The 25,315-nt window shown below is 45.6% G+C and overlaps 1 protein-coding gene across 1 annotated transcript in view; it reads right to left on the minus strand.

Annotated features, from left to right (window-relative positions):
- PDPR (pyruvate dehydrogenase phosphatase regulatory subunit) overlaps positions 1-6,349 on the minus strand; it is a 34,053-nt gene extending 27,704 nt beyond the window's left edge. The window contains exons 1-3 of the mRNA XM_082270671.1: positions 6,225-6,349; positions 3,846-4,094; positions 117-250 (exon numbers count right to left, since the gene is read on the minus strand). Of these exons, the coding sequence (XP_082126797.1) occupies positions 117-250; positions 3,846-4,060 (349 nt within the window). The 5' untranslated portion in view covers positions 4,061-4,094; positions 6,225-6,349. The remainder of the gene's footprint in view (positions 1-116; positions 251-3,845; positions 4,095-6,224) is intronic.
- Positions 6,350-25,315: the final 18,966 nt, after the last annotated feature.

Consider the following 25,315-nt stretch of genomic DNA (forward strand, 5'->3'; position numbering starts at 1 on the left):
CGTCAGTTACCTGTTGTTTTACCACCATTTGCTGTACAGTTTTTTGTTTTTACAACATGGAATAAAGGTGATTGTATCGGAGTTCCTTGATGTCTACATTGTAATCTCCGCCTCACCTGTCGGCACTCCTGTCTCCGCCTCCAGCTGCTGGTAAAGTTTGTTGGAATATTCGGCCATTTCAGTCTCTATAGAGATGTGTTTAACGGTACTCACTGCCCCGGCACAGAACCGCGTAGAACCGGCCCCCAACCTGCAAAAGTCAGAGATCTGGATTAGAGAAAGAGCAGATTTTCATATTATTAGCAATCTGCTGTTATGCTGCAGAATTATGGGGAGGAGTCAGGGACAAGGGGAGGAGTCAGACACCCAAAAATCCGGTGAGATAGATAGAAATCGGAGAGTCCCCTGTAAATGGGAAAAGTTTTGTAAATAAGGGAAAGTAGATAGCCGGAATGCCAAGATGTCACATCTTTTATTGTTTGTAAAGATTAAAATATAGGGTGCAAAGTAAAAGTAGCCATATAATCAAAAGATATAAACAATAATGTCAAAGACACTTTTAGATACAAATCCTCTCTCAACAATCAAGTGCTGACATTAATCTCGACGCGTTTACTGAACACATTCACTTCTTCAGGAGTTGCTGAGATCCAAATACTTTTACACCCCTTTGATTATTTGGCTACTTGTACTTTGCACCCTATTTTTTAACCACTTAAAGAGGAAGCAAACTCTTCCTTTTTTCCCCCCGCAAAGTAAAGGCATAATTTGCTAGTATGCATCGTATACTAGCACATTATGTGAAACTTACCAGCAACGAAGCCCACGTTGTCTCCGCTGCCGGCCGCATCCATCTTCGCCCCTCTTCCTCCCGGGTCTGCAGACTCCGGCTGTATTACTGGCAGGAGCCGCGTGACGTCACTCCCGTGCATTCACAAGGGAGCCGCCGGTCGCGGCACAGGGCTCTGAAGAAACAGCACAGGCGGCCATTTCTTCAGAGTGCATTCACCGATGTTGGAGTTTCAATGTAAAGTATTTACAGTATCTATCGGTAAGCCTTATTAACCACTTAAGCCCCGGAGGATTTGGCTGCTCAAAGACCAGGGCCTATTTTGCGATTCGGCACTGCGTGACTTTAACGGACAATTGCGCGGTCGTGCGACACTGTACCCAAATGAAATTGACGTCCTTTTTTCCCCACAAACAGAGCTTTCTTTTGGTGGTATTTGATCACCTGTGCGATTTTTACTTTTTGCGCTATAAACAAAAAAAAGAGTGAAAATTTTGAAAAAAATAACAATATTTTTCAAATTTTTTTATATGAAATCCCCCCCCCAAAAAAATTTAAAAATCTAATTTTTTTTAACATTTTAGGCCAATTTGTTTTCTGCTACATATGTTTGGTAAAAAAAAAAAAAAAAAAAAAAAAATCGCAACAAGCGTATTTTGTTTGGTTTGCGCAAAAGTTATTGCGTTTACTAACTAAGGGAAAGATTTATGTAATTATAATGTTTTTTTTTAACTAGTAATGGCGGCGATCTGCAATTTTTTTGCGGGACTGCGACATTGCGGCGGACAGATCGTACCCTTGACTGACATTTTTGACACTTTTGGGGGTACCAGTGACATTTCTACAGTAATCAGTGCTAAAAATATGCACAGTTACTGTAAAAATGACACTGGCAGGGAAGGGGTTAATTTTATTAGTGATCAAGGGGTTAAGTGTGTCCCTAGGGGTGTGTTTCTAACTGTAAAGGGCAGTGGCTTTTGATGTAACCACAGAGACATGCGATCCTACATAGCAAGATGGTATGATCTCTGCTGTTACACCAGGGAAAATGACAGGTGGCTTTGCTTACATCAGCCGCCTGCCTTTCTCCCTCTCCACGGGGAGATTGCGAGTGACCAGCAGACATCGGGTCTGCTGGTCACACACGCGGGGATGCAGGGGAACGAGCGGGGGTGGGAGCGCGGCTCCGGCGGCGCGCGCTCACCCCCTGCAGGCTCCTGGGCGAGCGACGTAGTACTACGTCACTTTGCTCTGGAGGGGCTGACTGCCGCAGTAAATATACTGTGGGCGGTCGGCAAGTGGTTAAAGTCTTACCTATGGGTAAAAGTCATAAAAGTGGGTTTACAAGTTTAGTATTTTTTGGTAGAAAATTACTTAGAACCCCCAAACATGATAATTATATATTTTTTAGCAGAGACCCTAGGGAATAAAATGGCAGACGTTGCAATATTTGATGTGCAGCAGTCTTTAAAACGCAATTTGTTTGGAAAAAAAAAAACATTTAAATTTAAAAAAAAAATAAAAAATAGTAAAGTTAGCCCAATTTTTTTTGTATAATGTGAAAGATGATGTTATGCCGAGTAAACAGATACCCAACATGTCATCCTTTAAAATCCTAATGGAATGGCGACAAACTACGGTACTTAAAAATCCCCATAGCCAACGCTTTAAAAATTGCTAACGTTACCATTTTAGGGGTAAAGAGGAGATCTAATGCTAAAATTATAGCTCTCACTCGAACGATCGCACGATACCTCAAGTGTGGTTTAAACACTGTTTACATTACAACGACTTACGTATGCGGTTGCTACTGCGAGCACGGAGGGATGGGTTGCTTTAAATTTTTTTTTGTTATTTATTTTATTTGTTTTTTTAGACCCCGTTCACACTGGGGCGACCTGTCAGGCGACCTGGTCGCCTGACAGGTCGCCTGCCATAGAGAAGCTGTGGACCCGTTCTAATAGGAGTGACACATGTCGCTCCGACTTAGAAAAAGGGTCCGGAGCTTCTTTGGGGCAACCCGGAGCGACCTGCAACACCGCGACCTGTGAGGTCGCCCCGGCAAGTAGCGTCGCCCCAGTGTGAACGGGGTCTTACACTGGCTCTTTAAATTGATTTATTTTTGACCACTTTTATTGCTGTCACAAGGAATGTAAACATCCCTTGGGACAGCAACAGTCCCATGTCAGGTATTTTTTGTAGGGATCTGGGGTCTATAAGACCCCAAATCCCTCCTTTGCACTTCAAAAAGCAAACAAAACGCTAAGTTTGGCTGTTTTAAATACTGACATTTTTTTTAATCCGGCTTCTTTAGGCTCCGTTCAAATCTAGGCGCTCTGGATCACGTGCGGAATCGCAATCCCTATAATTTCCAATGGCACCCCTTCCAGGTCACTAGATCGGAGACCCAAACAAAGCAGATTACGGCTTTGTTCGGGTCTCCGGCTAGCTGGTGGACGTGCCTGCTGGTTGCTCTGGCCTCCTGGTGGGACAGGAGAGCCCAGGCAGAGCGGCGGGAGGGTGATGTCCCCTCCCACTGCTTAGGATAACAATTGAGTGGCTGCTTAGCCACGTCATTTGTTATTACAAGAAAGCCGACAGTCGGCTCTAAAAAAACAGCACCGGGGTGATGGCTGCAACTACATATCATCTCGGTATAACCACTTCAACAAAATTACGTAAAGGTACATGATTTTGTAACAAGTGGTTAATCTTTACAAACAATAAAAGATGTGATAATATATATCAGGGATGTGGCTCTCCAGCTGTTACAGAACTACAAGTCCCATGAGGCATTGAAAGACTCTGACAGCCACAACCATGACATCCAGAGGCAGAGGCATGATGGGACTTGTAGTTTTGCAACAGCTGGAGGGCCACAGTTTGCATATCCCGGTTATATATAATGAGGTATTAATCTTTGCTTTGTAAATAAGGGAATAGAAGACGGAGGTGTCCCAGGGACAGGCTGGTGTTCTGTATTGTGAATTCCCAGGTTTGGGTTGTACTGCGGCCAATAGGAGAAAGTATGCCAGCAGAGGGCGCCCTCACTTACCTGCCCTGTTCTAGCAAAAGGATGTCATGCCAGCCCAGCTTAGTCAGGTGGTAGGCCACAGATGCCCCCATGATGCCGCCTCCACAGATGACCACTTGGGCCCGAGGGGGCAGAGGCTGGACCTCCGTGGAGGCCGCACGCTGTTGTGCACACACGCATCGCCAGCCCCGCCATCTTATGTGGCTGCGGAAATCTGCCAGCAGGCGGGCGTGCATTGTAGACGGTCAGAGGAGGATTCCACCACGGGATCTGCAGAAGGAGAAGGACAAGATGAGTGAACATGTAGAAAGACTCCCTCCCCCGACAGTAAAAATCTTAGAGGGCAGGGGAGTCACATCTGTTACTATATGTGTCCCACCGACGACACACCAACCTTGAGGTGACACCGGTGCTGAGCTGACACTAGTGACTACAGAGCTTGGTGAGTGTATCGACTACCATCACCCCTCCCCCACCATGGCTGCAGATCTGAGGCCCCAAATCAAGTCAGAGACACACCCAAATCACCTAAACACGGCACAGGCTATAATTATAGATACAATGATGAAGAGATATAACCTATAACATGGAGGTGACCGAGATTTATCGCCTTCGCTTCTGACAGATTGGGGGAGGTGCAGCACACACCAATAATAATGACAGAGGTGATTGGACAGTGAAAGGAGAAGCAGCACAATGATTGGCTCATCTCTCTGTCACTCTGCTCTCTCCTCATATTAGCATGCTTCTTGTGAGCAGATGAACTGATTGGTGGATTGCCTTGTGCTGGGTCTCCCTCTCCCAGTCTGAGCTCTGCTGTACAGGAACTATAGGAGGCGAATACCAGGTCACATTCAGGGACTTACACTGCTTCTTTATTGATGTCATAATGAGAACAGAGCTTTGTTGAATTGAGTTCATCCTTAACACCCAGAATATCAGACCGGGCCCCATTCTATAGGGCAGCACTCTCCGATGCACAGTGGGTGTGCCCCGCCCCCCCTCTCTATTGTAGCTCTGTGTTGGGGGTTCTATATATATATCACCACATTCTATGTCACCCCAACACAGAGCTAAGAGGGGTCCCTGGGGACAGGGATGAGGAGCTGGGCGGAGTCCATTATTATCAGTTTTGTCCTGGATCATCCACACTGGAGAGATGGCAAAAAAGTCTGAGACTCCGCCTCAGAGGGACACCCAATACAGGTCATGTGACCCAATATGGGAGGAGTCCCCGGGACACCCGATATGGGAGGAGTCCCCATGTCACCCAATATGGGAGGAGTCCTCAGGACACCAATACAGGTCATGTGACAAAATATGGGAGGAGTCCCCATGTCACCCAATACAGGTCATGTGACCCAATATGGGAGGAGTCCCCATGTCACCCAATACAGGTCATGTGACCCAATATGGGAAGAGGCCCCATGTCACCCAATACAGGTCATGTGATCCAATATGGGAGGAGTCCCCATGTCACCCAATATTGGAGGAGTCCCCGGGACACCCAATACAGGCCATGTGACCCAATATTGGAGGAGTCCCCATGTCACCCAATATTGGAGGAGTCCCCGGGACACCCAATACAGGTCATGTGACCCAATATGGGAGGAGTCCCCGGGACACCGAATACAGGTCATGTCATCCAATATGGGAGGAGTCCCGAGGACACCCGATATGGGTCATGTGACAAAATATGGGAGGAGTCCCCAGGACACCCAATACAGATCATGTGACCCAATATGGAAGGAGTCCACGAGTCACCCAATACAGGTCATGTGACTCAATATAGGAGGAGTCCCCAGGACACCCAATACAGGTCATGTGACGGGAGAGTCATCCTGTGTTATGTATATAGGTGGGGGAGGGGGGGTCCCTGTTAGGTTTTTATTTCTTCCTAACACTAGTATAGAGGAGCAGACATTCCCCTCCCCCCATGTAACAGTACAGGGGGTGACATCTCTGAGCTCCCCATCCCCCGCATATATATATAAAATGGGGGGGGGTGACAAGTCCCCTTTTGGTGGGATCATATCTCCGAGCTCCCCCATCCAGCACTGATATATATATATATATATATATATATATATATATATATATATATATATATAATGGGGGGAGGGGGTTATACAGAACATAGGGGGGGTGACAGGTCCTCTTTATAGAGGGAACATATCTTTGAGCTCCCCCATCCCCCGCTGATATATATATATATATATATATCGGGGGGTGACAGGTCCTCTATATATATATATATATATATATATATCTATCTATCATGGAGGGGAGGTGACAGGTCTTTATGAAGGGAGAAGATACCCCCCCCCCCCATATATACTGGAGAGGAGGGGGTTGTGATATAATCGCCCTCCCTCACTCAGCAGGGTGTCGGTCACTTACCCTCGGTGCCGGGCGGACTCTCGCTGTGACCTCTGACCTTTCTGCTCCGTCTCTTCACAGAACTCGGAACCCCGGATCGTGACGTCACCGCTACGGCCGTCCTCACGCAGGCCGCTCCCCACACGTCCAATCAGAAAGCGCGTACCGGCCCCGCCCCCCTCGGCTGTGTTTAGAGGTCGCACGTGGTGCGCAAGCCACCTATCCGAGGAAGACGCCGCATCCAATCAGCGACGAGGGCTGGGCTGCCGGGGATACAATGTAACTTCTGTGTGTGTGTGTAGGGGGCGGAGCCAACGAATGAACAGGCTGAGTACAGTGAGCTGCGGCTTAGTGAATAGAGTAAAGTTGTTCTCATTTCAGCATTAGAGCGCCCACTATGGGAGTGTGAAGGCACATACAAATACCACAATCAATGTCCCAACTGGTAAAATGTATCCAAAATGTATTCTTATACAGAGTACTATTCACACTATGCGACTTGTCATGCGATTTTGGACCCCAAAGTCACACTCCACTTTTTCCAATGAGTACCGTTCATATCTGTGCGACCTGCACTACTTTGGTCCGACTTTCATGGGACTCGAGTGCCATAAACCTCAATGTAAACCCTCAAAAGTCGTTTAACAGTCACGCCTGCATTATATCAATGCCACTTTCAGACATCTGCAATTCGATTTGGTTTAGGCCCCTTTTATACTTGTGTGATTTGTCCTGCAAAGTCGCATGACAAGTCGTACCCCATGATTTCCAATGAATACCGTTCATATCTGTGCGAATTAAAAGTAGTCCCTGCACTACATTGGTCCGACTTTAATGCAACGAGGTCCAAAGACCTGAAGATTACGCAGGCATTGCTTCAAGTTGCGTCAAAGTCACACAAGAGTGAAAGGGGCCTTCGTTTTATAAGGAATTCCAAATTTTCTGGAGTCCCCGGGATAACCAGAATGTCACTTGTTGGATTCTTGGTAACAACAGGAGAAGGAGTTTTTCACACTTGTGCAACCTGAAAGTCACGCGACTTGAAGCAATGCCTGTGTAATCTTGAGGTCTATGGACCTCAAGTGGCAATAAAGTCGGACCAAAGTTGCACAGGGACTACTTTGAAGTTGCACAGATATGAATGGTACCCATTGGAAATCATGGGGTACCACCTGTCGTGCGACTTTTCAGTCCCAAGTCGCAGGACAATTTGCACAAGTGGCAATACAAATCGCATGATTTTTAAGTCGCATATAAGTGACTAGATTACATACACCTCATTCACACTTGTGTGACGTGTCATGCAACTTTGGACATCAAACTTATATGACAAGTTGTACCCAATGTTTTCCAATGATGGCCATTTATATATGTGCATGTTCATGCACTGCTTTGGTCCAACCTTCATGCAACTTGAGGGCCATAGAATTCAAAAGTTGCATGAAATTCCAACGTTGCAGAGGGACAAGAAGTCACATCCAAGTTGCACCCATCCATAGTTGCGTCAATGACTTTGGAGTCCTACAAGTGGGAATGGAAGTAGAACTAAAGGCAAAACTGTTTTGGCACCAGGTGTCTGGAACTTTATAAACTGCACCCATTGGTGAATAGGACATGGAAGATATACAAGAATTAGGAATATGCAGTGGTGGGATTCAGCCGGTTCGCACCGGTTCTAGGGAACCGGTTGCAAACTTTCTGCAAGTTCGCAGAACCGGCTGAATCCCTCTAAGCTGGCGGCCAGGGAGCAGCAGAGCAGTGCGCCCCGAGGCCGAGCCCGCCCATTCTGTGACAATAGCGAATGAAAATTCGCTATTGTCACATGGATCCTCCTCCTGGCCAATCAGGGAGCGGGTCCTCCTGCTTCCTGATTGGCCGAAAGGCAAACGCCGTGCCATTGGCCGAGGAGGCGGGAGGACTAAGGAGACGCGGGGAGCCGGTGACCGAAGAGAAGCTGCTGTGATGACCGTCCGTGAGGTAAGTAAAGGGGTCTCGCGGGGGGAACGCTGGCACTCTGCAATGCTGTGGGCACTCTGCAATGATCATTGGGGCCAATGCTGTGGGCACTCTGCAATTATTGGGGCCAATGCAGTGGGCACTCTGCAATTATTGGGGGCAATGCTGTGGGCACTCTGCAATTATTGGGGGCAATGCTGTGGGCACTCTGCAATGATTGGGGGCAATGCTGTGGGCACTCTGCAATTATTGGGGGCAATGCTGTGGGCACTCTGCAATGATTGGGGGCAATGCTGTGGGCACTCTGCAATTATTGGGGGCAATGCTGTGGCGCTCTGCAATGATTGGGGGCAATGCTGTGGCACTCTGCAATGGTTGGGGGCAATGCTGTGGGCACTCTGCAATGATTGCGGGCAATACTGTGGCACTCTGCAATGATTGCGGGCAATGCTGTGGGCACTCTGCAATGATTAGGGGGCAATGCTGTGGGCACTCTGCAATGATTGCGGGCAATACTGTGGCACTCTGCAATGATTGCGGGCAATGCTGTGGCACTCTGCAATGATTGCGGGCAATGCTGTGGCACTCTGCAATGATTGCGGGCAATGCTGTGGCACTCTGCAATGATTGTATACAAAAAGGATTCCCCTTGTGGTATGGGACTATAAATGCCGCTGAACACTGTGTGCTACATAAAACAATCTTTATTGGTACAAATGAAACAAAATGTAAAAACACAATGTTAGAAGAAGACACAAAAACACATACAGGGCATTAAAATTGCATGCATTTGACAGACCGAATACCGAACCAGGATGTGGACGCTCAGGTACATAGGGCAATCATGGAACCGGAACCGGGTCGGTTCCGGTTCCATGATTGCCCTATGTACCTGAGCGTCCACATCCTGGTTCGGTATTCGGTCTGTCAAATGCATGCAATTTTAATGCCCTGTATGTGTTTTTGTGTCTTCTTCTAACATTGTGTTTTTACATTTTGTTTCATTTGTACCAATAAAGATTGTTTTATGTAGCACACAGTGTTCAGTGGCATTTATAGTCCCATACCACAAGGGGAATCCTTTTTGTATACACTGACTAGGGATGATGGCCGCTGTCACTGGGCACCGAGCATGAGAATACTTCTTGTCTCTGCAATGATTGTGGGCAATGCTGTGGAACTCTGCAATGGTTGGGGGCAATGCTGTGGGCACTCTGCAATGATTGCGGGCAATGCTGTGGCGCTCTGCAATGATTGCGGGCAATACTGTGGGCACTCTGCAATGATTGGGGCAATGATGTGGGCACTCTGCAATGATTGGGGGCAATGCTGTGGGCACACTGCAATGATTGGGGGCAATGCTGTGGGCACTCTGCAATGATTGCGGGCAATACTGTGGCAAGCTGCAATGGTTGGGGGCAATGCTGTGGGCACTCTGCAATGATTGGGGGCAATGCTGTGGTCACTGTGCATTGAAAGGGGGGCACGCTGGTCTCTTTGCATTGAAAAGGGGGCACGCTGTTCTGGTCACTGTGCATTGAAAGGGGGCACGCTGGTCTCTCTGCATTGAAAGGGGGCATGCTGGTCTCTCTGCATTGAAAGGGGGCACGCTGGTCATTCTGCTGGGAAAGTCGGAACTGGTTACTAAAACTTTTGAATCCCACCACTGGGAATATGGTTATACAGCAGGTGAAAAAAGTATTGAACACGTCACGATTTTTCTTGGTAAATATATTTCTAAAGGAGCTATTGACATGAAATTTTCCCCACATGTTGGTAACAACCCATGCAATCCATACATACAAAGAAACCAAAACAAGTTCAGAAATTGAGTTACGTGTAATAAAATGGAATGACACAGGCAAAAAGTATTGATCACATGAAGAAAGGGAGGTGCAAAAAGGTATGGAACGCCAAGACACCAGCTGAAATCTATCCGTAATTAGAAAGCAACCCTGCTCCTTATTGGTGCAAATTAATATTAGTTGGTTCAGTCTCAACTGATGGCCTATAAAAAGGTGTCTCATTCCCAAGGTGTCACACAAGAAACATCTCATGATGGGTAAAAGCAAAGAGCTGTCCCAAGACCTTCGCAACCTTATTGTTGAAAACATACTGATGGCATTGATTACAGAAGGATTTCTAAACCTCTGAATGTTCCAGTGAGCACTGCTGGGGCCATAATCTAGAAGTAGAAAGAACATCATTTCACCATATACCAGCCACGACCAGGCGCTCCTCGCAACATTTCTGACAGAGGAGTGAAAAGAATGATTAGAAGAGTTGTCCAAGAGCCAAGGACCACCCGTTGAGAGCTTAAGAAAGACCTGAAATTAACAGGTACAATTGTTAAAAAAAAAAAGTAATGCGCTCACCCACCATGGCCTGTATGCACGCTCACCCCGTAAGACTCCATTGCTGAAGAAAAAGCATGTTGAAGCTCATTTAAAGTTTGCTGCACAACATTTAGACAAGCATGTGAAATACTGGGAGAATATAGTCTGGTCAGATGAGACCAAAATTGAACTGTTTGGATGCCATAATACACACCATGTTTGGAGATCAAATGGTACATCACCCCAAAAACACCCCCATACCAACAGTGAAGTTTGGAGGGGGGGACATCATGGTGTGGGGCTTTCTTTCAGCATACGGTACAGGCAAACTTCATATCATTGAAGGAAGGATGAATAGAAAAATGTACCAAGACATTCTTGATAAAAATCTGCTGCCATCTACCAGGATGATGGAGATAAAACGAGGGTGGACATTTCAGCAAGACAATGATCCCAAACACAAAGCCAAGGAAACTCTCAATTGGTTTCAAAGAAAGAAAATAAAGCTGCTAGAATGGCCGCTAGAAATCCTGGGGCCCCATACAGCCTTCCTGACATAGCCCCCCCCCTTCCACCGAAAATATCAAAATTATATTATCACCCCCTCCCCCAATCACTCTTCCTAGCAGAAATCCCTCCCAATCACCCCTCACAGCGCAACCCCCTAAATCCCTCCACAAATTCACAACCCCATCCCCATACAGAGTGCAGGGGTCAGGCATGCATTACGTACAGAGTGCAGGGGTCAGGAATGCAATACATACAGAGTGCAGAGGTCAGGAATGCATTACGTACAGAGTGCAGGGGTCAGGAATGCAATACATACAGAGTGCAGAGGTCAGGAATGCATTACGTACAGAGTGCAGGGGTCAGGAATACGTTCAGGAGAATGCTAGATACAGAATGCAGGGTTCTGGAGTGCATTATGCACAGGGTTCAGGAGAGTGCTAGATAGGGAGTAGTGCCTTACTAAGCTGACCAAGATTTCCCATAGATGCAAATGTTAGACAGGGAGCAGTGCCATACCAAGTTGACCAAGATTCTCCATTGAGGCCAATGTTAAAAATCGGGAGTAGTGCTATAATAAGGTGACCAAGATTCTCCATCAAGGACAATGTTAAAAATCGGGAGTAGTGCTATACCAAGATGACCAAGATTCTCCATTGAGGACAATGTTAAAAATCAGAGTAGTGCTATACCAAGGTGACCAAGATTTCCCATTGAGGCCAATGTTAAAAATCGGGAGTAGTGCCATACCAAGCTGTCCATAATAGCGAATGTATGTAAATGCCTCTGTACTGCACCTCTTTCCAGCTGCTACAACCTCTGCAATACACACACCTCTCCTCTGCCCTTCACAGGGGGCGGGTCTGAGTAGCAGTCCCGCCCATTACCGACATCACAGCATGAATTTGACAGGTGCAGTCTCTCATTGTGGCTGCATACTGCACACCCAGCTGGTTTGTTAGCCAATCCCTGGGCTGTTCTAAAAGTTCCCACTGCTGCAGGTCCTTCTAAACTAGAAGGTAACATTTTTTTACCAGAATTATGCCGGACAAAGCCTCTGTACAGCGGGACAGTCCTGCCCAGGTTGGGAGGTATGCTGTCATCCTACCGATCTTCCTGCTGTCCGGGCCCCCCTATGTGCCGTGGCCCCATACAGGAGTACTGGCTGTACCCCCCTGATGGCAGCCCTGAGCATCCATGTTAGATTCATTCTGAAGCTGCAGTGTTAGAGCAGGGAGAGTGCTGCTGCTGAATTAATAGGGAAATCATTAGCTAGGCCAGTGTTCTGTGTCCACTCCTGCTGTAAGGACAGCATCCTGGCAGCACCCCAAAAAGCTCTTTTTAGGGCTGGTACATCAGTCTGCTTTTATTTTATTTTTTCGATATATATATACAGACTGTACTGTGTGCACACCACTCATATCGGGTGGCACAGTACCTTGCAGATAAAAAATTAATTAAATTTTTCCTCTAATATAATTGCAGTTGCCTGCCAGTGAGTGTCAAGTCCACAGACTGTACTGTGCCCACTGCCCAGCACTCATATAGGGTGGCACAGAACCTTGCAGATAAAACATTCATTTAATTTTTCCTCTGTAATATAATTGCAGTTGCCTGCCAGTGAGTGTCAGGTCCATAGACTGTACTGTGCCCACTGCCCAGCACTCATATAGGGTGGCACAGAACCTTGCAGATAAAACATTCATTTAATTTTTCCTCTGTAATATAATTGCAGTTGCCTGCCAGTGAGTGTCAGGTCCATAGACTGTACTGTGCCCACTGCCCACCACTCATATAGGGTGGCACAGCACCTTGCAGATAAAAAAAAGTCATTTAATTTTTCCTATAATAAAAAATAAAATGTATCCAGAAAAAACAGGAACTGGCTTTTTCATTTGAATTTCAGTAGCGCAGGGATGGTGATGCCTGTACCATCACCTGTGCCATGCCCTTACCATCACCTGTGCCATGCCTATACATCACCTGTGCCATGCCTGTACCATGACCTCAAAGTCACGCAATTTTTTACAGCGTTTTTTGCCGCGAAGCAATACCTATTACATTTTTCTTTTTGCGCCCCCCAAAAATTTTGAGAACCAGCCGCCACTGTTTGCAGTGCGTTAAACGGGGAGTTTGGTCTGTCACTGCTAAGCGGGCGTAACCCTTACACTACCTGATCGTATTCACACACTGGATGTTTTAAAGCACGTTATTCCAAACAATTTAGGAATGTTAGGTGATTTATGCCCTTTATGGACTCTGCGTCAACTACGTAATTTTCCATGGGAGGTTTGGGAGTTTTGACATAGATCCCCCTCCGGCATGCTACAGTCCAGGTGTTAGTCCCCTTGAAACAACTTTTCCATCACTATTGTGGCCAGAAAGAGTCCGTGTGGGTTTTAAAATTCGCCTGCCTATTGAAGTCTATGGCGGTTCGCCCGTTCGCGAACATTTGCAGAAGTTCGCGTTCGCGAACGGAAAATTTTATGTTCGCGACATCTCTGTACAGAAGTCATCTTGAAGCTGTCATTATCAACAAAGGATTTTGTACCAAGTATTAAATACATTTCAGTTAGCGTTTTCAACATTTTTTTTTCCTGTGTCATTCCATTTTATTACACATAACTTCATTTCTGAATGTATTTGTTTTGGTTTCTTTATATGTATGGATTGCATGGGTTGCTACCGACATGTGGTGAATTTTTCATGTCAATAGTACCTTTAGAAATATATATCTAGAAAAATGCTGACGTGTTTAATACTTTTTTACCCGCTGTATAATTAGGATTTTGGCCGATCTGTGTCCCCTGACATATCCGCTTTGCGTACTGGGGACTGCCTGAGGTGTGGGAACATTGATGGGAGGCTCTTTAATTGAATCATCTGTATGCCAATGTAATTGATGCTATGCATGTATGAGAATAGGATAATAACCCCTTAGCACCGACCGCTTCCCGGTCCTTTAAGAGTTCTAAAAGCCGGGAGGCAGAGGCGTGCATTTGGGTCATGTGGTTGCTGTGATTGGCTGTCACATGATCAGAAAGCTCCCAATCACAAGCATGCTTTGGGAGCGTGCTCTTATCGCGGGAAGTTGTTTACAGAGGGCTGCATATATGCGTACAGATGGCACCAAGTGGTTAATAACCAGTGTTGGGGTAGTTACTCAAAAAATGTAACTAGTTACTTCTGAAAATTGTAATGAGATTACTTTACTAGTTACTGCATTTGAAAAGTAACTTCACTACTTATTACTTTACTTTCCTCTTTCTTAATTGACCGTGTAGAAGAAGATACATGACACTCTTTCTGCATAAAGTTTATTGTATAAACACAGAATTTGGGAAACATGAGAACAAAACCTGAAAAAACAGAATAAAACATAAAGTGCAACAAAAAGTCATAAACTTCATCCCTCTCTATTCTTCGAAATAACGGTTGTATCGCACGGCTTGGGTAACGCAGGAAGGCGCGTTCCTATAGTCTAGTAAACTAGTGTAGTTACTTCCTATAGTCTAGTAAAGTAGTGTAGTTACCTCCTATAGCCTAGTAAAGTAGTGTAGTTACCAATATTAGTATTGTAACTAGTTACTTTACTTAGTTACCAAAAAAAGTAATGTAGTTACTGTAATTAGTTACTTTGTAACTAGTTACCCCCAACACTGTTAATAACCTGATAAAATGTATTGTTCTATATTGTTACATTTGTTATAAATTACCCCCTCCCACTCATGCTCGCCTGAAGAAGTGGACTTTGAGCCTATGAAACGCGTAAGTACAGAATTTCAACTTTCTGCTCTCACCGTGTTACACTAAATGTGACACATTATTATCATTGTATAAACCAGTGATGGTGAACCTTGGCACCCCAGATGTTTTGGTACTACATTTCCCATGATGCTCAACTACACTGCAGAGTGCATGAGCATCATGGGAAATGTAGTTCCAAAACATCTGGGGTGCCAAGCTTCACCATCACTGGTATAAACGATCGGTGATACTTTGGATAAGAGAGGAGCTATATAACTGGGTGGGAGAGACTTAGGAGGGGGAGCTGTGTACCTATGTATGTACTCGTATGTTTAATAGTATACATAACAGAAGGAACTTAAAGTGAAATTAAAGCTTCAATTTTTTTTTCTGTAAAAAATAACCATGTCATACTTACCTGGTGTGTGCTAGCTCCCGAGCCCCCACTCTATGCATCCATAAGACACATAGGGCTGTGGCTCAGCCCCGCCCCCACTCTCTCCTCATTGGCTCTATGGCTGTGATTGACAGCATTGGGAGCCGATGGCTCCAGCTGCTGTGTCTCAGCCAATGAGGAGAGAGACCGGGGACAGCCGAGGCTCCCGTGCACATTGCTGTATCGAGAAGGCTCAGGTCAGAATTTGAGGGGGGCGGGGGGGGGAGGGTTGAGCAGCACACAGGTTTTTTTACCTTTAAAAAAACCTTCAGGCCTTTACAATCACTTTAACATAATTCTGTGCAATAATACATTTTGGATATATAAATAGTTGACATTGAAAGTGTTATATATATTAGTAAAAAAAAAAGTCCCATAGTGGGTGCTATTATTGTGTTGTACAGCCATGGCCAAAAGTTTTGAGAATGACACAAATATTAATTTTCACAAAGTCTTCTGCTTCATTGTTTTTAGATAAATGCTACTATGGTATACTGAAATATAATTACAAGCATTTCATAAGTGTCAAAGGCTTTATTAACACTTTTATTAAGTTTATGCAAAGAGTCAATATTTGCAGCGGTGACCCTTCTTTTTCAAGACCTCTGTAATTCCCCCTGGCATGCGGTCATCAACTTCTGGGCCACATCCTGACTGATGGCAGCCCATTCTTCCATGCTTTGGGTTTGTCAGAATTTGTGTTTTTTTTTTTCACCCGCCTCTTGAGGATTGACCACAAATTCTCAATGGGATTAAGGTCTGGGGAGTTTTCTGGCCATGGACCCAAAATGTACATGGTTTGTTCACCAAGCCACTTAGTTATCACTTTTGCCTTATGACAAGGTGCTCCATCATGTTGGAAAAGGCATTGTTCCTTACCAAACTGTTCTTGGATGGTTGGGAGAAGTTGCACCCGGAGGATGTTTTTGAACCATTCTTTATTCATGGCTGTGTTCTTAGGCAAAATTTTGAGTGAGCCAACTCCCTTGGCTGAGGAGCAACCCCACACATGAATGGTCTCAGGATGTTTTACTGTTGGCATGATGGAGGACTGATGGTAATGCTCACCTTTTCTTCTCCGGACAAGGTTTTTTTTTTTTTTCTGGATACCCCAAACAATCAGAAAAGGGATTCATCAGAGAAAATGACTTTACCCCAGTCCTCAGCAGTCCAATCCCTGTACCTTTTGCAAAATATCAGTCTGTCCCTGATGTTTTTCCTCATGAGAAGTGGCTTCTTTGCTGCCCTTCTTGTTACCAGGCCAACCTCCAAAAGTCTTCTCACTGTGTGCGCAGATGCACTTACACCTGCCTGCTGCCATTCCTGAGCAAGCTCTGCACTGGTGTTGCCCCAATCCCGCAGCTGAATCAACTGTAGGAGATGGTCTTGGCGCTTGCTGGTCTTTCTTGGGCGCTCTTGCCTGTAAATCCCTTTTTGTGCATAGCAATAATGGCTGCACGTTTCCTTGCAGGTAAGGTAACCATGATTAACAGAGGAAGAACAATAATTTCAAGCACCACCCTCCTTTTAAAGCTTCCAGCATGTTATTCTAACTCAATCAGCTTTACAGAGTGATTTCCAGCCTTGTCCTTGCCAACACTGACACCTGTGTTAATGAGAGACTCACTGACATGAGGTCAGCTGGAAAGGAATGGGGTGAGTGTTCCCAGTATAATGAGGAGAGGAATGGGGTGAGTTCCTCCAAGGGGGTTATATACTAAAACTGGAGAGTGCAAAATATGGTTCAACTCTGCACAGTAACCAATCAGCTTGCAGGTTTTATTGTCAAAGTGTAATTGAACAAGCTAAAATTAGAAGCTGATTGGTTACTATTAACAAGTGCACCAGATTCCATCTACACCAGTTTTAGTGGTTTTCAGCTATGATTAAGCACCAAGAATGGTGTGAAACGCATTAGCTGTACCCTTATTCCCTTGCTTGCTGTATGGACTGTCGTTTTTATGCTTTTTTGGATTCAAATAAAGGTGATTTTTTTTGGAATGCGGCCATTCCAGACATCTCTACTTTACACCAGTTTTAGTAAATCTTCCCCCAAGTGTCCCCAGTATAATGGCTAGAGGAATAGGGTGAGGTCTTCCAGGAGTCTTTGATTGCCCCCATATAATGAGGGGAGGAATGGGGAGAGGTCTTTCTAAAGCAGCCTTTTCATCCACGGTGTCTTGGCAAAATGCCTACAAAATTGGATACAAGCCAGCAGGTGGATGACGTCCGCCTTTTAGTTACACAAACCCACAGGTTTTTATGTACCTTTACATTCTTCCAGCCACCAGCATCCTAACAACCAATGAGGTCAATAGATGATAGGGACGTTGGGCAGCTGTACAGCATTCTTTTTTTGCCCCTCTCCATCACTGAGGGTCATCTTAACTGAGGGAGGAGAGAAACATTGGCATACTAGTCAGTACCAGTGAGCAAAGGAGTATTCCAGGTAACTTCCAGGTTTTAGTGTCAAAGCTTAAAGTGTTACTAAGCCCTCGTTGGATGCGATTTGACAGGTTAAATCGCAACCTATTGCCGGCAATTGAACTGTTCAAATCGGTGCAACGCCAACTTTGTAGTGCTGCATTGATTTGAAGTAGTAGTTCCTGCACTACTTTTGGCAATTTTGGGTGCAACTTGCATAGATTATACATCTTTGTGCATAAAGCTGCACGGATTTCAGATGAAGTCGCACGATTTGAAAGCCAGTCACTGTAAAGGAGGGCTAAACCGTAAAATCAGTCTGTATATGCAGTAAAGCATGTGTGTTATACTCACTGTGCAACCTAAGGGGTTAATCATCCGCATTGTATTTAAAAAAAAAAAAAAAAAAAATGCTTTTTGACCCTGTCCTTTCTGATCTTCCCCTTCTTTTACTTTCTTCAATCTATCTGCTGATAGTGTAGAGCCTTGGGGGCAGAATAGTGCTAAAGTTTTTTTTTTTTCCTTCTTGGTAGAGTGCATGTAATCAACGCTGGGCCAATCAGCACTAGTCAGGGGTCCTGCAGCCTCATAGGAACATCAGAGTAGAATGAAAACGCCTCCTACAAACTGACAACTCACAAGCCTGTTATATACTGCTGATGAGAAACAGTATTTAGTAGTAACTATTTACTATACTAATTGCATTTTCATATTCTGTGTACTGTGGGAGAGCAGATATAGTGAATGCAGAGTCCTGGGTTTAGTAACACTTTAATTTATTTAAAAAAAAAAAAAGTGGATTGTCTACCATGCACAGCTGCACCAGATTATGTGTGTGCCAGCTTTAGTAAATCCATAATTCACAGTATAATGAGTAGAGAAATCAGTGAAGTCTTCCTGAAGGTATTGAAATCCTATCACTACTACAGCAATCTTTAATATTCTTTTTTTTTTAGTCTGTAGCAGCAGATGTACCAAGCAAGCTGGCCTGGACTGGCCATAGGGCATTGACCCGATGAGCAACCAGCATAGGAGAGTGGCCTGGGATGGCATATAGAGAGGAACCGATCCATCCATTTCTCTCCTTCTCTCCCACCTGCAAGCATTCAGCAGTGGCAGGAGATAAATGGACAGATAGATTCCTCTCTATATGCCACCCGGGTCCCTGTGCTCTCTCCCAGCGAAACATCGCCAGTCTGCAGGAGGGAGAGGTACGGGTACAGGTGAGAAGAGCACAGTGTGTAGGGGGGGGGGGGGGCTTGAGCTGTGCCAACAACAGGATGGGGGGCCTGAAAGCCAGGTGTCCATGGTGGTGTGATCTTAGGGCTACTACTGTGAGCACATGGCTAGGAAGAAACATAGAGGAGATACAGAGCGGACTGACCTCTGTGTGTACAAATATCAGTGCATGGACTGTGCCTGCATTCCTATACTGACTGGGATGGATGGCTATATGTAGATCCATCAGACCAGTACACCCATCACTATTATATTCTGACTGGGCTGTAGTGTGGTGAACAAGTGATTAAAGCAAGTGATGAGGAAATTATACAATACTTCATCACTAGCAGTCAAATGCTCCCTTAAAAAAATGAGTTTGTGTGAATGAGCCCTTAAAGATGGGTGTTGTTTGGTATCCTCAAGGGATCGCCTAGTTCAATTCAAGATTCTACATAAGTTTCACCCCATACCTTCTAGATTGCATCGGGTGTCTCCCGACTTCCCGGATGTCTGCTGGAGGAGTGGCTCTGCTGCCCCCTCTTATGCCCATATGATCTGGCACTGTCCATCTCTGCAAAGCTTTTTGTCTGACGTCTTGGGTTTCATTACCCGTCTGACCACTCTCACTATCCCTGCCGGAATCGAGACCTGTATCCTGGGACTTGTGAATGCATTGGCCCATTCTGTTGCCACTCGCACCCTGTTGGGGCTACTGCTCTTTTATGCTAGGAAGCTGGTGGTGATGCGTTGGAAAGAATCAGGGGCCCCACCCCTATCGCATTGGAAGGCCTTAGTGAATTAGATGATACCAATGTATAAAGCTGTCTACAAGTTTAAGGGATGCCCCGCTAAATTCCACAAAGTCTGGGACCTGTGGTTGGAAGCTACAGATACTGCTGATGAGCCCTCCGTTCCAGCTCCCAGTGTGTCTTTGGCTGACGAGTAGGTGGTTCCTGTCTATGTAGGCTAATGTGATCTGTTTGCCCTTCCCTGACCGCGCTGGGCCATACTGTGTTATTTACCTGCCTGTTGGATTGTCGGTACTCGGATCTGTAAAGCTCAGGAAAATATTGGAGCTGCAGCCTTGCTGGGGGGTTTTTATAATTTTTATTTTTTTCCTTTACTTGTATGCTGGTCTTGTTATTGTGGTTTTATGTTGTTGAGCCTGGGTATGCCCACATGGCTCTGTTTTGTATGTTTTTCAAAAAACTTCAATAAACAGAATTTAAAAAAAAAAAAAAAAGAGGGGTGTTTGGGAGGTGATAACAGCACATCTTAACCGCAGGGTGTTACCGTTCATCAGAGATGGAGAATGAGGGCTGTGTGTCCTCAATCTCCTTTCTCTGCTTCAAAGGTGAGATGTCAGAAGTCTGATTAGAACTCTCTCAACAACGCCCCCAAAGGGGGCTTCTAAAAAATAAAATGTTAAAAAAATATTAAACTAATGACACCAGTGGGGGAACTAACAGGGTTGCAGAGACCTGATATTCCAGCACCAGACTCCAAGGGAAGAGGAGGAGGGGGAGGTGGGTATAATGCACAAGGTATTACATCAAAAAGAAAAAAAAAAAAACTAAAAATAGTCCAATAAGTCCATGAAATTGAGTCCATCAAACAGGTGGGTGACACCTGTCAGTATACAAAGCATCAGCAACATGCACTAAAGGAAAGGAAAGCTCTTCTGAAGATTGGAGCCAGCTCTGTAAATGCAATGAAAAGAAAAGCACATGTAAGTGCAGTATTTATTAGGAGATCAGACAGGCAGACAAATGAACACTCACATAAAATGGGCTCATTTGTGGGCTACAAGCCCGGTGACAAACATCCTTCAAAAACGTCTTCTATCCAAGAATGTGTCAGCCACAATGACCTCGGGGGAAGGGAGAATGCCGGCAGGTCCGCATCTTACGCGGGCAGCTCAAAGTGGACCAGCTTGGAACGCAGCACCGCTCTGTGTGTGACATCACCAGGAAAGGGGAGAGAGACCCACAATGCGCTTCAGAGCATGCACACTCCATTGTCAATGATCAGAGACAAAGGAGCACGCATCCTCTGAAATGCGTTGTAGTTGGAGTGGAGTGTTAAACCACTCCAACTCTCAGATCTCTACAACAAAGATCAATCATTCCATAATCCAAGAAAAGAACGAGGACGACTAAACAGACTCAGATTATACAGAAGTGTGCAGAGGACACAGGACCAGCTCTGAACGTCTGATAATATCGTGTTTTTTTTTTTTTGCACTCCTGAGACAAAATGAAACATTTGCGGAGGGATATGGCCAAAAGGGAGACAAAATCATTTTTCAGATGTACAGGGGGAAGTTTCCAAAAAAGGACACTGTTGTTGCATTTTGCGATTTAGGTGAAGAATTCAATATTGCAGATGTGACAGGTCCACTTTACATTATGAAGCTGCAATGTAATCTCATAATTATACACAGATGAAATCAGTAAGGATCTCAGTGCACTTCACTCAGGTCAAGGAGGGGTGGTAGAAGAATGGGGCCACACACTATCTGTGCTTTTCACTCTCTCAAAAGTATAAGTAAATGGCAAAAACTAGGAGCTAGAAAGCTCCATGTCCTAAACCCTGAGACGCTAGGAGATAACTGAACTCCTTGCTGCAGATGGTGGGGGTTGGGCCACGCCCCTGGGTGTGATTTTAATTTAGTTGCAACTAGCGTTCTCTCCCTGTAGGTGGCGACATCTAACCCACCCATCATGAAGTAAGGCTGTGTCCTTCTATGAACAAAGGCAAAACACTATTTTTAGTAGAATCAGAATGGTTACAAATCCCTGGCAGGTTTTTCTTCCCCCATCTTTGGGGAGATTTCCCATCATTTCCTGTCCCATAGCAAAAACAGGAAGTGAGAGGAAATCCCTCCAAAGTGAGGGGATCCCAGCATGTCTCCAGAACTAGTGTCCTCAATTAAATATTTCTCCTCTGTTCTCATTCTGGTGAAAATCCAAAATTTGGGATTTTCTTTCACTCTCCATCCCAGTAAATGGGACAAATACTGTAGAGAGAATGAATCTCGCTAATGGAGGCACAGACCACAATAAAAAAAAAAAAAAAAAAAAAAAAAAAAAACTGACAGTGGTTCGGATCCCTCTTCACTATAGCCAAAACTAGTGGGCGCAGTTATATAAGGGTGCAAAGTTTTGCCAGTGTCCAATCACCAAAAGGTAGGAGCATTTAACCCATAATTTATGACTATAATTGATAGCCGACTGCTTACTACACACAGCTGCACCACATTGTGTGGGCCCAATTTACGTTAAAAGGGGTTGTAAACAATTTTTTTTTCTTTATATAAAAATACCAAACATGCCTATACTATACCAACCTATGTAATGGTTGTGCACAGAGCAGCCCCGATCATCTTCTGGGGTGCCTTGCCGATGCTTCAGGCCCCTCTTCTTTAGGTGCCCCCCATTGAAAGCCGCGTTCCTTGGGGGCTCCAGAGTCCTGTTGCTATGTCCATTGACACAGACAGTGGGACCGTCGGCAACCAACCGCAAAAGATTGGCATACCAAGCCCGGCGAGGCCAGTCTGGGGCCACTAAGATGACCAGAATCCCTTCTGCCTTGATCCTGCATAGAAGTCTTTGCAGAAGCTTCAGGCAAAAAAAAAAAAAAAAAAAAAAAAAAAAAAACAGACTATACTGACCCCACGGGGCCACCAGCGCATCTGTGCCATCTGCCAGAGGATACCGTGACCGAGCCACAAACCTCTGCAACTTTCTGTTAAGCCGGGAAGCCAACAGATTCACCTGGGGGATGCCCTACCGGAGAAATAACTGATGAAACCCCTCCTGATGAAGGGACCACTCCCCTGGGTCCAACGCCTGCCGACTGAGGTAATCCGCCCACCAGTTTTCCACCCGGGAATGTATACGGCAGAGAGAGCTAGAACGAACAGTTCTGCCCACCTTAGAATGCCAGCTACTTCCAGAGCAGCCAGGACACTTCTTGTACCCCCTTAGTGACTGACATAAGCCATGGCCATGACATTGTCCAATTTAATACACACTGGACATCCCTGAAGACGATCAGTCCAATGTTCCAGGCACAGTCTGATCGCTCGGAGTTCCAAGACATTGATCAGTAGTCTGGACTCTTCCAGTATCCAGATCCCCCTGAGCAGAATATTTGCCAAGGACACCTCCCCAACCAGACAGGCTGGCATCTGTGGTGACCACTATCCAATAAAGGGGGGAAGGAACCAGAGACTGCGGATTCTTGTTTCATTTGCCCAGAATCTCCCATGCAGAGACCTCATATGGAACTGTGCAAAGGTAGACACCATCAGGCCCAGCACCCGCATGCAAGTCCGGAGGGATGACCATCTGGTGAACAGCAGGAGACAAATTGCAGCCTGTAGTTTCTGGAGTTTGTCCAGAGGAAGGAGCACTCTGGCTAAGGTCGAGTACAGAGTAAGACCCAGATAGTCCAGCTTGTGGACTGAACCAGAGCAGACTTCTGAAAATTCAAACACCCTCAAGCTCGTATGGCGATTTCCAGGTTTTCCACCAGAGCCGTAGAGGACTCTGCTCACAGAAGGACGACATCCAAGTAGCCCAGTATCGCTATCCCCATTGGCATAACAATGCAAGCATCGGGTCCAACACTTTCGTGAAGATTTGAGGAGCAGAGGTGAGACCAAAGGGTAAGCCACAAACTGATAATGCTCCTCTCCCACCGCAAAGTGGAGGAAGCGCTGAAGCCCGACACATATTGGAATGTCAGAGTCTGCGACACCAGGGCAATGGTGAATATTTGCCTCAGTGCTGAACCAGCCAGGGTGTACAAATTGGGGGCCACAGCCTCAGCCTTCCTGTCAGCCGGGTCCTGAAAGGCCAGGGACTCTACAACTGGAATCATGGCTGCCTTATTTAATCTGGAAACTGGAGGGTCCACCACCAGTGCAACGTTTCACTTCTTAAGAATGGACCCCTCGTAGGGGGTATCACCTACTTACTCGCTTAGGGACCCTAAGGGGACGCTTTGTCCTCCCCACTCTTCAGTGACAATTCTGTCAAAACAGAGGAGAAAGGGAACTCCTTTGCCGCTCTGGATGGCTTGTGAGTGCTAAAGAGAACCCGCGCCTCTGTTGCAGCCACGTCCTACAACTTAAACTCTCAAGCACAGATACAATCAGTGCATCCACCAGCGCCTTTTCGTGCGCGGTTGCAGTAGCGGAGGAATCATCCTCACTTATCTGAGGATTCAGGGCGCATGGTCGCAGACCCAGCAGGGTGACCCACGTCCGCGGCGGCCGAATCAGATTCAGGGTCTGAGGAGACAGATGAGGCAGGGGCAGGCTTTTATGCCAGCCCCTCACCAAGAAAACACCTCCACCGGGACGCAAGGGACTCCTGTCAGTGCATCGATGGATGGATGGGACCCGGAGGGCCCCAGAGAGGATCAGGAGGGGTGATGTGCTCCAAAGACTCCATTAGTCACCAGGGGGTCCCCACAAAAAAGTGCAACACACTGCTAAGGGACAACCCCCACCGCTCTGGCAGCACCACCCGCTTGCCAGTCAGAGCACCAATCGATCCTCAGCAAAGAGGGAGAGGACTCCATCAGACCAAGACCCAGTCGTATGCGACCTCGCGAGGAGTTTAACTCGCAAGATGAAGATCAGGCGCTGTGTCTGTCAATGAACAAAAGAGAAATGTATTCTGCTACATTTCTTTGGTGAATCTAAATTCCTCCAAATTTCCCCTTTTTGGAAAGTAGACAGTCCAAAGTATTTAGTAAGAGGTAAGGGCGAGTTTTTTAAAGTTGTAATTTGTCACAATTTTTTTGGAAATTTAATTAAAAAAAAAAAAAAAATGTTCTTCAAAATGAACCACTTCAGCTTCGGAAGGTTTTTTCCCCCCTTCCTGACCAGGCCATTTTTTGCGATACGGCACTGCAATGCTTTAACAATTGCGCGGTTGTGCGACGCTGTACCCAAATAAAATGGATGTCCTTTTTTCGCCACAAATAGAGCTTTCTTTTAGTGGTATTTGATCACCTGTGCAGTTTTTATTTTTTGCGCTATAAACAAAGAACCACAGTTTTGAATATCGGTTTGCTCAAAAGTTATAGCTTCTACAAACTATGGGATACATTTATGGATTTCTTTTTTTTTTTTTTACTACTAATGGCAGCAATAAGCGATTTTTAGCAGGACTGCGACATTGTGCCGGACAAAGCTGACACTAAGTGAAACTGTGTCACAAGATCTCTCTTTTACTCCCTGACAGAATAGCGGTCTGCCTTGTTTACATAGGCAGACCACCATTCTGTCGTTACTCCGAACAATCGGTGTATCCAAATCACAGCCAGACAGAATGGCACACCGGCGGCACGCGTGCACCCCCTTCATCTCCTGCACAAAATCACATGCATGATTTTGTGTAGCCAAGTCGCTCTGCCGCAGTATATATGGTGAGCGGTCCTGGTTAAAAAAAAAAAAAAAAAAAAAAAAA

The sequence above is a fragment of the Pelophylax lessonae genome (assembly GCF_965119305.1).
Source record: "Pelophylax lessonae genome assembly, chromosome: 10".
In the NCBI taxonomy this organism is placed as follows: domain Eukaryota; kingdom Metazoa; phylum Chordata; class Amphibia; order Anura; family Ranidae; genus Pelophylax; species Pelophylax lessonae.